Source organism: Ahaetulla prasina, chromosome 9 (assembly GCF_028640845.1).
Source record: "Ahaetulla prasina isolate Xishuangbanna chromosome 9, ASM2864084v1, whole genome shotgun sequence".
Classification (NCBI taxonomy): domain Eukaryota; kingdom Metazoa; phylum Chordata; class Lepidosauria; order Squamata; family Colubridae; genus Ahaetulla; species Ahaetulla prasina.
The window spans coordinates 8,741,815-8,754,586 of NC_080547.1; the positions used below are offsets into that span (position 1 = coordinate 8,741,815).

General features: G+C 55.0%; 3 protein-coding genes across 6 annotated transcripts; 2 read left to right on the plus strand and 1 right to left on the minus strand.

Moving 5' to 3' along the window:
• Window positions 1-94: 94 nt before the first annotated feature.
• Window positions 95-4,178, plus strand: TMEM25 (transmembrane protein 25). 3 transcript variants are annotated; one of them, XM_058194506.1, is made up of 8 exons: window positions 95-466; window positions 547-855; window positions 953-1,243; window positions 1,935-2,066; window positions 2,149-2,179; window positions 2,410-2,507; window positions 2,603-2,683; window positions 3,561-4,178. In XM_058194506.1, exons 1-8 carry the CDS (start codon window positions 178-180, stop codon window positions 3,632-3,634), a joined length of 1,305 nt encoding a protein of 434 aa, XP_058050489.1. In that variant the 5' UTR covers window positions 95-177; the 3' UTR covers window positions 3,635-4,178. The 3 variants fall into 3 exon arrangements, with proteins under 3 accessions (XP_058050489.1, XP_058050490.1, XP_058050492.1); XM_058194507.1 differs by having other exon boundaries at window positions 2,607-2,683; XM_058194509.1 differs by lacking the exon at window positions 2,603-2,683.
• A 134-nt stretch (window positions 4,179-4,312) lies between these two features.
• IFT46 (intraflagellar transport 46) lies at window positions 4,313-7,057 on the minus strand. Of its 2 annotated transcripts, none has more exons than XM_058194505.1 (11): window positions 6,794-7,057; window positions 6,612-6,708; window positions 6,231-6,531; window positions 6,076-6,150; window positions 5,907-6,000; window positions 5,580-5,708; window positions 5,378-5,496; window positions 5,162-5,228; window positions 4,967-5,027; window positions 4,706-4,791; window positions 4,313-4,576 (listed from the first exon to the last, which is right to left on the minus strand). In XM_058194505.1, exons 1-11 carry the CDS (start codon window positions 6,995-6,997, stop codon window positions 4,481-4,483), a joined length of 1,329 nt encoding a protein of 442 aa, XP_058050488.1. In that variant the 5' UTR covers window positions 6,998-7,057; the 3' UTR covers window positions 4,313-4,480. The 2 variants fall into 2 exon arrangements, with proteins under 2 accessions (XP_058050488.1, XP_058050487.1); XM_058194504.1 differs by having other exon boundaries at window positions 5,378-5,499.
• ARCN1 (archain 1) lies at window positions 6,952-11,735 on the plus strand. The gene is made up of 10 exons (XM_058194503.1): window positions 6,952-7,074; window positions 7,211-7,474; window positions 7,569-7,748; window positions 7,846-8,051; window positions 8,840-9,004; window positions 9,532-9,697; window positions 9,793-9,940; window positions 10,076-10,184; window positions 10,285-10,489; window positions 10,811-11,735. Exons 1-10 carry the CDS (start codon window positions 7,072-7,074, stop codon window positions 10,898-10,900), a joined length of 1,536 nt encoding a protein of 511 aa, XP_058050486.1. The 5' UTR covers window positions 6,952-7,071; the 3' UTR covers window positions 10,901-11,735.
• The last annotated feature ends 1,037 nt before the right edge of the window (window positions 11,736-12,772 follow it).

The window sequence follows — 12,772 nt, forward strand, 5'->3', positions numbered from 1 at the left end:
TCGCCCGGGTCCCCTCCGGGGCACAGCAGCCCCCTGCGGAGGCAGGCAGGGAGGGAGGGAAGAGGCCCACGCTGGGCACCCCTTTTTCAGGTCGCCGCCAGCCGGCCGGAATCTCTCGGATACCCAAGGTGGGTGGCGGCGGTATTCGGGCAGGATCGCGAGCCTTCGGACCGAGAAATGCAGGTCGGGATTTCTGACGTGCCACTCGGCTGCAAACGCTACTGCCGCATCCTGGAGGAGACCGGCCTGCGGTGCTCCGGCCCCTCCGCGCAGCTCAGGATGGACGCGGCTCGGTACCCCGCGACGCGAGGCGCGCTGCCCCCCGGAGGCTGGCTGCTGTCCCCGGGGCGTCCCCTCCGCTCACCCGGCCGGCGCTGGAAAGGCGGCTCGGCTGCCGGAAGCCCCGCGCCGTTGCAGCAGCTGCTGCTGCTGCTGCTGCCGTTCCTGCTAGGGCGCGCCACGCCAGGTAGGGCGGAGGGCGGCGCGCTTTTCTCTCCCGGGCCACGGCTCCCCCCAGCCGGTAACCTCCGCTCCGCTCGGCCTCAGGCGCGGTGGCAACATCGGAGACCAGGATCGACGGGCGGGCTCTGTCAGTGAGCAGCTTGCGGGAGGCCGAGAGCCGCGCCTTCACCTGCCTGGCGGCGGCCCCCAACCTCACTTGGTACCTCAACGGGGAGCGGCAGGAGACCAACGCCTCCGGGAGGCCCCTGGCTGCGGCCGGCGACGCCTCGGGGGAGGACGGGCGCGGCATTTTCGTGGTGACGGCGCGGCGGGTGGATCACCGGCTGGACTGCGCCGCCACCGACCCGGCCACGGGGCGCGTCTCTACCGCCTCGGTCCTCCTCAACGTGCAGTGTGAGCGCGGCCAGCGGGCGGCCGGGGGGTGGGCTCCGGAGGGAAGAAGCGGGATGGAGGCTGACCGACGCGGCTGCGGCCCTCTGTCCGAATGCAGTTCAGCCCGAAATCGTGACGGTGGACGCCCATTACCACGAAGCGAGCGAGCCCGGCCTTCTTCTGGTGCTCTTCGTGCTGGTGCAAGCCAACCCGCCGGCCGACGTGACCTGGGTGGACCAGGACGGGCAGGTGACGGTTAATGCCTCCCGCTTTCTGCTGCTGGACGCCCAGACCTACCCCTGGCTCGCCAATCACACCGTCAGGGTGCAGCTGCACGGCCCACCCCGGAACGCCTCCCTCCGCGCCTCCAATGACCTAGGCGTCGCCAGCTCCTCTGTTCCGCTCCCCGGTACGTAGGGCTGATCGGTAGGGGGGGGGGGCAGGTGCGCCGCCTCTGCCAAGCAAGGCCTGCCTGGCACAAGGCCTGTCTTCCTCCCCTCTTGGAGGCCTTGGAGTCCCCAGATCCAAGCCTTCCTTCCTTCCGTCTTCCACAACCCTGAGGGGAACCCATCGCCTTACCAACCCTGCACCCACTCATGTCCCAATGTCTCCAGGCTGCCTTTTTTTAAAAATTTGAATTTATATCCCGCCCTTCTGTGAAGACTCAGGGCGGCTTACATTGTGTAAGGCAATAGTCTCATCCTATTTGTATATTTATATACAAAGTCAACTTATTGCCCCCCCAACAATCTGGGTCCTCATTTTACCTACCTTATAAGGGATGGAAGGCTGAGTCAACCTTGGGCCTGGTGGGACTCGAGCCTGCAGTAATTGTAACTGCAGGCAGCTGTGTGTTAATAACAGGCTACATTAGCCTGGTGAGCCACTTCCCAGCCTTTCCTGCACTTGGCTTGTAGGAAGCAGAAACCGCTTGAATGGCCCTGGCAAATCCCTTTGAGGCTACTTCCCAGGCGGTAGAGCAGCTTTCCTGCAGAGTGACACTGGGCCAGGGAAAGCCAGCAAGCGGAGGGGCAGCTTGCTTGGCTAGATGAGACCACAGTCTGCTGACTGGGGGTGGGTGGCATCTCCGGTTTCTCTAGGTCTCCTGGCCACCCAACTTGAACTGCCTCTGGTGGCCCTGGTGGGGGCAGCTGCTGTTGCTCTGGTAATACTCCTGAGTTTTGGGGTGCTAATCAGCTGGACTGTTTCCCAGGCTGCCAAAAAGTCAGCAGGTAGGTGCAGGAGAAGCCTTTTCAGGCTGGGCTGGGCCTGTCTCCTTGCTGGGAGTCTAACACCTTCTTTCCTCTTCTTTAGGACATGGCCCAGCAGCACAGCTTCCTCTGAGGTAACCTTTTGGGACTGCTAGCTGGGGGTTAAAGCCCCTTGTTTGCTCTGTAGCCCTTTCAGGAATAGTTTATACAGACTAGTGGCATATGCACATCCCCAGAAAACAATGCCCTGGTCAGCTTTCTCTGAGGGTCATAGAAAGGTAAACTCCCAAGAACCTATGGCCTTGCCTTGAAGGTAGGGGGAGCTGGGAGGATCAGACAGCTAATTGCTCTATATTTCCCATAGCAATGTCCTACTACAGCCGAAGGAGGCCCGCCTGCCACGGGCAAACAGGTCCCTCCCTTCCAACCTCCAACTCAATGACCTTGCACTGGAACCAAAAAGTGAGTGGTGGTGATTGGGGTGGAGTGGCTGGGGAAAGGGATGGCATGCCCAGGCCCGAGTCACTGCTCCAGCCCTCTTTTCTTCTACTCCAAAGGTAGAACAAATAGTGTTCCTGCAGAGCAAGGTGAAGATGCTGTTTCGGAGCCAAAAAACCACCCAGTCCTTGCTGAACAAGGTAGCCAGACTTTCCGCCATAGGCTGTGGGGGGAGGAGCTACATTCATTTGGCCAAGCGTCTCTCGGTTTAGTCCTGAAACATAGGAAATGCTAGCAACATCAACAATACCAAATCAGGGGTGAAATGCTACCAGATTGGACTGGATCACATGTCTGGTAGCGATCGTGGCCGGTAGTTCGGCGATCCGGTAGTGATGGTGGAGCAAAGCTCCACCCACCCACCCAGGTGTTTTTTACCTTCTGCGCACGTGCAGATTTTGCGCATGCACGGGTCTGCGTGTGCATGTGACACAGGCACACACGTGATACGTGCGCGCGTGCACTTTTGAACCAGTAAGGAAGGTAAGTAGATTTCACCCCTGTACCAAATACAGCTAATTCTGTAGCAGGAAAAGCTGTCAAATACTAGAAACATTCCCATTTCAAGAGACAGTACTGACCAGCTCCACCTTGTGCTGGAAAAGAGTGCTATGCACTCACCACCCCAGGGAGACATGAGATAAGCAAGGTTTGTCCTAAAAAGCATTTTAGGGCCTTTTGGGAGGCTCTTTCAGAAGAAAAGCCCAGCGGCTGCATCAGGTTTACCTAGTCCAGCCTCGTTTTACCAGCAACCCTGAATGCTTTGGCAAAATGCAATCCTGCAGGGCAAGGGCAGCCTTTCTGCCATCTAGTATTTCAGGCATGCTACCAGAGAAGTAAGCTGCCCTCAGTGCTGTGGGAAAGGCACCCACTTATGCCTCCTAGGAACTTAGAAGTAAATCATCTCTGTGGGATGATCCTGGGTGCTCATGGATAGTTTCAAGGAAACCTTTCAAAAATCCTGCAGAAGTAACTGCTGTGGATCAAATTCTATATCCTCTTTTTCCATCTCTGCAGATTTGGGTCAATTTCTTACCGTCGGATATATTTATAAAGCCACTAGTATGAGTAGTGATGAAATCTGGCTGTGAAGACTATCCAAGCACAGAAAAGCAAGTGAGGCATGGAGAAGGGTGGGCAAAAGGTGCCAGGAGTATCTCTGCTTTTCACACTGGAACAGGATGGTAGGGCACCTCTGGTGGCGAAGGCGTTCCCAGCAGAATCCGGTCCTGGACAACGAGCTGGTCTTTACAGGGAGGGTCCTTTTTACCCTTTACTCATTTCCAGCAACACTAACATCCAGCAGCTTCCCCGTTTCTCCTTCCAATATGAGGATTGTCTTCCTAAGCTCACCTTTGCCATCCACGGACCAGGAAGGCGATCGCTATGCACATCTCAGTTTAGGATTGTAGCTTTGCAACTTCTACGCTTAACGAATAAACAGCTGTGGTTAAAGTGTTGCCCTTTTCCCCACTGCCTGGATTTGGCTGTGAGACTGCTATGAAAGACTCTCGATCCCCAGGTTGTAAAAGAAGCCTAATAAGTGAGAGCCCAGAAACCCAGGCAAAAACATATGGTGCTGGTATGGGTTGCGTTAAAAGGCAGAGCAGGCTGCCGGACCCGTTTCGTGGGCAGCCTTACCATAGATTTGCTCTGCTTCCCAGAGCCCCAAACCACATGACGCTGGGAAGCTGTGGCCCAACAAGAAGACTCAAAGTCTCACATTCCCCAAACTCTTGGCTTGCACACCATCTCTTGAGAGGCCGAGCAACACCTACAGCAAAACTTTATTACACAAATATTACACTGAATTATCACCTGAATGCCAGGCCAGCAACAACTCCAAGGAAATGGGAGCTGGAAACCTCTCTTAAATACCCGAGGTTAACAGCACCTTTATTTAAACACCAGGAGGCAGGATGCTGTGACCTTCACTCTCAGGTGAAGCTTAAAATATCTGTCTCTCCAGCCTGTGAGGGTGGATTGGAGGGGGGGCTGGCAACCTTCTTGCCCTCAGCCAAAGCCTTGAAATGCTGCAAAAAAGAAAGGAACCAGCAATAAAGTGAATCTGATTTCAACTTCCTGGTGAAAGCAAGTAGAGAAGACCTGGTCAAGCATGCCCCACCCTTGTGGATAGCAATAATAGCAGCTCTCTTGCTTACCTGTGAATTTTTGAATTCAGAGTAGAGGGAGAATAAGGTGTGCAAAGGTTGGATGTGACCCTTGTAGACAGGAATGTCCAGAATGGCTGGAGAAAAAACCCCAAAAGAGAAGCTCCAGGTTCAACTTTATCAAGTGGAACCCAGAGAACTCTGCCATGTGCTGGACAGTTGATGAAATGTCTGGTTCCAGAGCTATTGGGCTCAGTCTAATTAGTCCTTCAGCAAACATCCCCAGGATGGGCATGGGTTCAGGACACTCACCACAGATCATGTCTGTATATTCAGCTAAGCTGCAGTCAACATCAGCGGTCGGGAGGCTCACCTGGGGGCCAGAGAGGGAAGCTTAGGGTTGCCTGTGCGCTTTGCATGAAACAGCTCATGGTCCTGCTGGAAGCCCCCAAAGAAACCAGTTATAGGACATGGGGCAGAACTTAACCATTGGAGAGGTCACTATACCTTTCCCAGCAACTCTTCAAACTCTGGAGACCATTCTTGCATCAGCGTATCTATATCAGGCATCGGCCTGTAAAAGACAAGCAGCAAGCAGCAGCCCTGAGAGCCGGCCAACATAGCCGGCCCTATGGGAGTGCTCCCCCATGGGGGGCACTGCAGATGTAATGAGGAAAAAAGCGAGGAGCATCAAGGGGCTCCTCGGGGGTCTTCAAGGCAGACCTGGCATAATGGACAGTAGCTGGAGGCTTGCAACGGTGGAGTTCACTGATGCTCTCAATCCAGCTGTCCACAGCTTTGGGGTTCTTCTCCGCGTTCTCAAGGCTCTTTACTTTCACCTGCTGCTAGAAACGCAAACCGACTCTGTCAGCGGATTGGATCTGCTGGGCTGGCTTCCTACCCATTTCCTTCCTCCTCCACTTACGGCCACATTATGCTGCTTTGAGTTCTCAGTGAGCCACAAGGAAAGTACAGTGGGATCCGACTGTTTGGTGGACGGCTCATCTAGCATTAACAAGCCCAGATTATCCGGCTTCCCATCTGGGCGTGGAACCTGCAAGAAATGAGCCACGGCAACATCTTTTCAAAAGATGTCCCAAAGGGGCAGAGCAAATCCCTTAGCCCAAAGCTCAGCCACAGCCCCCCATTCTCAAGCATTTCCCACAGGAGGCCCAGCAGCAAGGAAAGGGTTGCAGGAGACAAACGCTCCCCCCCAGGGCATCAGATGGGCAGGACCCAGGCTCTTTGGCACCTTCAAGAAGGCATCGATGTCTCCCACGGCAGGAATGAAGTCCGGGATGAAAGGCTTTAGCTTGTGCTCCAGGTCGATCATTTGGGAGGAATACCTGAGGGGTGGGAGGCGCTGAGTGCAGCCCAGGACACCCCTCCTGGGACACCCCTCTCCCCACCAGCCCCCTCACCTCCGGATGTACTGAAACAGCTCCTTCACCTCCAGGGAGACGGGCAGGTAGTCATAGTCGGCCGAGTTGTAAGCCCTGCGGAGGGAAAAAGCGCGGCTGAGCCCCGTACGACCCCCTCGGCCCGCGACCCCCGCCCGCGCCGCCCTCCGCGCTACCCCTCCAGCGGGGCGCCGTGCTCGTCGTCCTCATCGTCCTCGTCCTCGTCCGAGTCGGTCTCTGAGGAATCCTCGTCGTCATCCTCCACCTCGTGGCCGCTGAAGCGCCGCCCGGAACCCAGCGGGCCGCCACCGCCCTTCTTTTCGGGCTGCAACAAGGCGCCCGCGGGCCGGTCGGGAGCGGCGATGGGGGCCCAGCCGGGCGCGCGCGGCGGGGTGCTCGCTCCCTTCAGGGCCGCCGCGCCGCCCTCCTCGTCCTCGTCGCTGCTGTCCTTGCACGGGGCGCGCGCGGGACGCGTGCCTGCGGGCGGGAACGGCGGCGTCACGGGGGCCGATGGCACGCGCCTCCCTCAGGCCCGCCGGCTCCCACCGGTCACCCACCGGGCTGAGGCGGGCTGGGCGCGTAGATGCTGGCGACGTCCTCCGTCTCGTTCACATCCAAGCTTTCGTCGTAGGGCTGGTTCTCCACGAGCCGCGTCTAAAGCAAGGGAAAGAGAGAAGCGCGAGGGGCGGCGGCTCGCCGGCGCCCAGATCTCGGACGCGCCCCCGGGCTGGTCCCGCACCTGCAGCCCGGCCTCGGCCGGCGACGGCTGCGCTCCGCTCATACTCCGTCGGAGGCCGCGGGAGTGCGGGCCGCAGCGGGTCCGTCGCCAGGCAACGGGAGGCCGGAACTCTCTCGCGAGAGCCGGCAGTCTTTTTTTTTCCCGCGTCTGACTGCGCCTGCGCGGTGACGCCGCTTCCGCCTGAGAGACGTGGCTCGCGGCCATCTTGTGCGGGATTCGGAAGCAGCGGAGACGCGCCGCCCAGCAGCAGCTCCACGGAGATCGCCGCCGCCGCCGCCATGGTGAGGCTCGCCCGGGACGCGCCGTTGCCCCGCGGCCGGGAGCCCGCGGGGCGGGCGGGAGAGGCGGCTGCGGGGTGGCGCTGCCCCCGCCGAAGCCGCCTGTCGAGCGTGGTGGGCCTTCCTCTCTCCCCCGCAGGTGCTCCTGGCCGCCGCGGTTTGCACGAAAGCGGGGAAGGCGATCGTGTCGCGCCAGTTCGTGGAGATGACGCGGACGCGCATCGAAGGGCTGCTGGCGGCCTTCCCCAAGCTGATGAACACGGGGAAGCAGCACACCTTCGTGGAGACGGAGAGCGTGCGCTACGTCTACCAGCCGCTGGAGAAGCTGTACATGGTGCTCATCACCACCAAGAACAGCAACATCCTGGAGGACCTGGAGACGCTGCGGCTCTTCTCCCGGGTGGTGAGCGGGCCGGGGGAGGCGGCCGGGGGGCCGGGCGGGGAGGAAAGCGGGCGGCCTTTCCCTGAGCTGCCTTCCCTCCCGTCGCCCCGCGCAGATCCCCGAGTATTGCAGGGCGCTGGAGGAGAACGAAATCGCCGAGCACTGCTTCGACCTCATCTTTGCCTTCGACGAGATCGTCGCCCTGGGCTACCGGGAGAATGTCAATCTGGCCCAGATCCGGACCTTTACCGAGATGGATTCCCACGAGGAGAAGGTCTTCAGGGCTGTCCGCGAGGTAAGTCGAGTTTCCTCTGGCTTTCCCTGGAAGGTGGCCGCTTCTTTCCTCTTCTGCTCCGGGTCAAAGCTGTTGCTTTTGCTGCTTTTGTTTCAAGACCCAAGAACGAGAAGCTAAGGCTGAGATGCGCCGGAAAGCCAAGGAGCTGCAACAAGCCCGGAGGGATGCCGAGCGGCGGGGCACCAAAGCTCCAGGATTTGGGGGCTTTGGCAACTCAGCTGTATCGGGAGGCACCCTCGCTGCTATGATCACCGAAACCATTATCGAGTCGGAAAAGCCAAAAATCACTCCGGCTCCTACGAGGTGTGTCATTTGTTGTGCGGGAAAGATTGGTTGCGGGAGGTAAATGGGTTGCAAGGGAGGCTTTACCGGTAGCCCTCAACTTATGATCATGATTGAGCCCAAGATTTCTGTTGCTGAGACAGTGGTTGAGTGAGTTTTGCCCCATTTTGTGACCTTTTTGCCACAGTTAAGTGAATCACTGCAGTTGTTAACTTAGCAACATGGTTGTTAAGTGAATCTAGCTTCCTCCTTGACTTTGCTTGGCAGAAGGTTGCAAAAGGGGGTCACATGACCCAGGACACCGTAACTATCGTAAACATGCATCAGTCACCAGACGTGAATTTTGGATCAGGTAACCATGGGGATGCTGCAACGGTCATGTGAAAAATGGTCATAAATCACATTTTTCTGTGCCCTAACTTTGAACGGTCACTAAATGCACTGAGTTGAGGACTATCTGTATTGTTTTGTGGGGGTCATAATTGTTTTCCTGCTTACATAAAGATTCAGAATGACTTATAGTAATTTTCAAATGCCAAATAATGCAAAAGCAGCAGTAGTCAAATTAAAATAGGATGAGGTGGTAACCTAGTTGGGATCTGTAGCAGATATATTGGTGGACTATAGCCTGAGAACTTCCCTGTGGTTCCTTGGGATTTCTCTCATCTGAAGAGCCTGGGTGGCACATGAACAAATTTTGTTTTTTCCCTTAATCAAATGGGCCATGCAGAGCAAGGAAAACAGGGAAAGATCTTGCTGCGTTCTTCCTTTGGGCAAAACGCCTCATGCCTTTTGTTTTGTTTGTTTAGACCTTCTGGTTCAAACAAGGCACTTAAGCTTGGCACTAAAGGGAAGGAAGTGGATAATTTTGTGGATAAACTAAAATCCGAAGGTGAAAATATCATTGCTTCTTCAGTTGGCAAGCGTTCCTCAAATGCAGCAGCTGTTCTTGCTCCACCCATTAACATAGAAAGGTACGTGTATTACCCAGGAATGCAGAGAGGCACACAGCATCCTGCATAACAGAAACCAGGTCTCTGTTCTAGCCCAAGCTCAGAGGAAGCCTGGTCTTTTGGAGTACAAATAGGTTTAGTGGCCTTTCAAGCAGGAGCTCAGCAGCCAGGTGGGTATAGGGCGGTGGTGGGATTCAGCCAGTTTGCACCACTTCGGGAGAACCGGTTGTTAACTTTCTGAGCAGTTTGGTGAACTGGTTGTTGGAAGAAATCATTAAGGCAGAGAATCGGTTGTTAAATTATTTGAATCCCACCACTGGTATAGGGTTATATATAGTGTATAGTACAGTTTTGACCGAGAGCTTTGTTATGTTAAGCCAAAGGGAGCTTTTTAACCCTTGGTTTGATAGCTGAGTCATTGTGTTGTGGGTTTGTCTGCAAAGGAGGCAGGGCTGCAGAAGGGCTGCCTCGCTCTTAATACCTGGGAAGCCCAGTTGGAAGCAAGGAGGCGCCTAACATCCAGTCCCCTGGCTGCTCCTCTCTTCTAGTGTGCATATGAAGATAGAGGAGAAGATTTCACTCACCTGTGGCCGGGATGGGGGGCTTCAAAACATGGAGCTGCATGGCATGATCATGCTGCGGATCCTGGATGAAAAGTTTGCTCGGATTTGCATCCACATTGAGAATGAGGACAAAAAAGGTGTGCAGCTTCAGGTAAGGTTGGCTGGAGGTTAGGATCAGGATATTTTGAGTTGCGCACATCTGTTTTGGGGTGGCGCGGCTTGGCTGACTGGTGGCTCCCTTTTCAGACTCACCCCAATGTTGACAAGAAGCTTTTTATGTCAGAGTCAGTGATTGGCTTGAAAAACCCAGATAAGTCATTCCCCATCAATAGTGACGTGGGAGTGCTGAAATGGCGGCTGCAAACGACGGAGGAGTCTCTCATCCCGCTGACAAGTGAGTTGCTTCAGTTCGGGGAGTAGCAGGCTTCCCAGAGGCGGAAGCCAGCCAGCCTATCTCCTGCTCCTGTCCCTGCTGAGAACATTCAGGTCTTGGTTGAACCATCTCAGCTGGCTTTCTTTTGGATCCTAGTTAATTGCTGGCCTTCAGAAAGCGGCAACAACTGTGATGTCAACATCGAATATGAGCTGCAGGAGGACAGCCTGGAGTTAAATGACGTGGTAATCGCCATCCCTTTGCCGTGAGTAATTGTCTTGCCTGCCAGGAACCTTCCCACACATCAGTAGTGCTAGTTCCGGGATGGTGGGGAGTTCAGAGCTAACTCATTGTTGATTGTCTAGGTCTGGTGTGGGGGCTCCTGTAATTGGAGAGATTAATGGTGAATACCGCCACGATAGCCGGAAAAATCTTCTCGAGTGGTGCTTGCCAGTGGTTGATGCCAAAAACAAAAGTGGCAGCCTGGAGTTCAGCATCGCAGGGCGACCAAACGACTTCTTCCCCGTGCACGTTTCCTTTGTCTCCAAGAAGAACTTTTGCAACATCCAGGTGTGTTTCGCAGGGGCTGAATGACAACTGTTGCCCTTCTCCTTTGCTTGGCTCTGCTCTGTTTTGAGGAAGCTGCCTATCAAAGCAAAAGCGAGCTGGCAGACTAGCTGCTTCTCCACTGAATGGTGTCCTGGGCCTCTGTCCTTGGCAGCATCGAGTGCTGTTTCTTCAGGCTGCTCCTGTCGTTCACAGAGACCAAAACCTTCATCTTTTTATTGGTGCCTGGGGAAGTCAAAGGACAGGGACGGGTAGCAAGTCTTGCCTCATGGAGCCGCAGCAAAGCACCCTTCCCAAAGGACTGCTTTTCTTTTCTTTCTGCAGGTCACCAAAGTGACCCAGGTGGATGGGAACAGCCCTGTGAAATTCTCCACGGAGACCACCTTCCTCGTGGACAAATATGAGATCCTGTAACCCTTGCTGAAGGGAAGCAGCAAGCAAGGCCAAGGCTGGCTATGTAGAGAGAGAGAGAGCTGCAACCTTCAGCATCGGGGGGGGGGGTGTTGACGTTTGTTTACCCACTGACCTTATTTCCCAGGTCCCAACTGCTCAGGCAGGGAGAGACTGCCTGTTTCTCTGGCACAGCTGCCTCACCTTGGCCGGCGCCTTGTCCCTCCACCCACCCCACCCTTTTCTTCCGCAGAGGGTACCCCAGAATGCCCTGCTGGTTCCAGATGCAGCGGCAAGGAGATGGCTACCATGGGAGAGGAATAGGGCCAGTAGCCTCCCTTTTCTGGTGCTGTGCAGACCTTGCCAATCCATCTGATCCTGAGCGGAGGAGGTGGAAGCTTTCACGCTTGTGCAGCTCTCGCCTGAAAGCTCCCCCCTCCTCCTGACTGTTTTATTGAACCCAGAAGACTAGGGGGCAGCTTTTTCTGGCTGCTTCTCTGACTTTAAGATCCTGGAAATACCGACTTGGGGGCAGGGAAGCATTGGGCACCTTAAATGCATTGGGCTGTGCTCGCCTGCTAAAGAAGACCCCAGCCTCTCCCACACCACCTCTATCCAGAGAGCCCTGGGTGGGGGCCACGAATCATACCGATTGGAGATTTGTCTGCCTGATTCTTAATATGGGGTTCAGTTTAATTCTATTGTCAAATGCAATTTACTCTCAAACAACATAGAAGATGACACTGAAATAAGGTTTTGGAACCCTACAAAATAATTACAGCCTGTATGACACATTCCAGTATATGTGAAGAATCGTTGCTCCTGAATCCAATAAAGAACATTCTAAAAAGAAAAAAAAGTGCTCTTTAGCTCTGGACAAACAAGGACTGAGCTTGTGTCTTGAAGCAGTGCTAGATCCCAGAAGTAGTTGCTGCAGGAGAACACCTGTGCTTCAGAAGGGTGAAATCAATGGAGTGTCCCCGTCCGTCCCCCCCACACACACACCCAACTGGAACCCACCAGAAATGAGAAGGCACAGCAGGCAGCTGTCATCCATCCAGCCCTGATGGGTGGGGGCTCAGAGCAGAAAGGATGGAAGACTCCAGGCCAGTGCCAAAGGAGCACCTTGGTCTGGAGCAGGCATTTTAACTAAAGTAACACTCCCCTAAGATGTTGAGACTAAACCATAATTGCACTTTGCTTCTGTGTTTGGGAGCCTGGGGCTAAAATGTATGTTATGATCCTGAGAAATGTGTGTCTGGTGAGATGGCCAATTGCATTTCCTTCAAAATAAGTCGATTGAAATGAGTCATCCTTGGTGCTCTCTGAGCTTGCTTGCTTCCTTGCAGACGTTTCATTACCATGAGTGCTGATGATGTTACCTAGTTTGGGTAATGAAAAGCCTACCAACAAGGACCTCCCTACACATTTAACTTCATGCTCCCTAAAGTGACCCTTTGAGATGGCCTGTTCCTTGATTCCTGGCCTATCCGGAGGACGTACAGGGCCACGGCTGACTTGCTTCGAGACTGAATCAGAGGCCTTGGGCTTTCAGTTCTCATGGTTCAAATGTCCAGAGTCTGTCCTGGCAAGTTGGCATTGCACCTTGTCCTGCAGAGCAGCAAATTGGAAGCTGTGCCCTCGGGAAAGGTGAGCAGATGCCAGGCCAGATCCTGCACTAGACCTCCATGCACCCAACATGTGCCTTGCCAGAGCTGCACCTGATGGCCTGTGAAATACAGGGATTTGCCTCGGCTATTTATGCTGCAAGCATAAACGGATTCTTCATGTGGGGGGAGCAAGTTCCACGCTTCCTGTAGGTTAGTTTTTAGATTAAAAAAAAGGCTATGGGGGGAGAGACTGCTCTCCCCCCTTTATGTAACATCTGTCATTCAT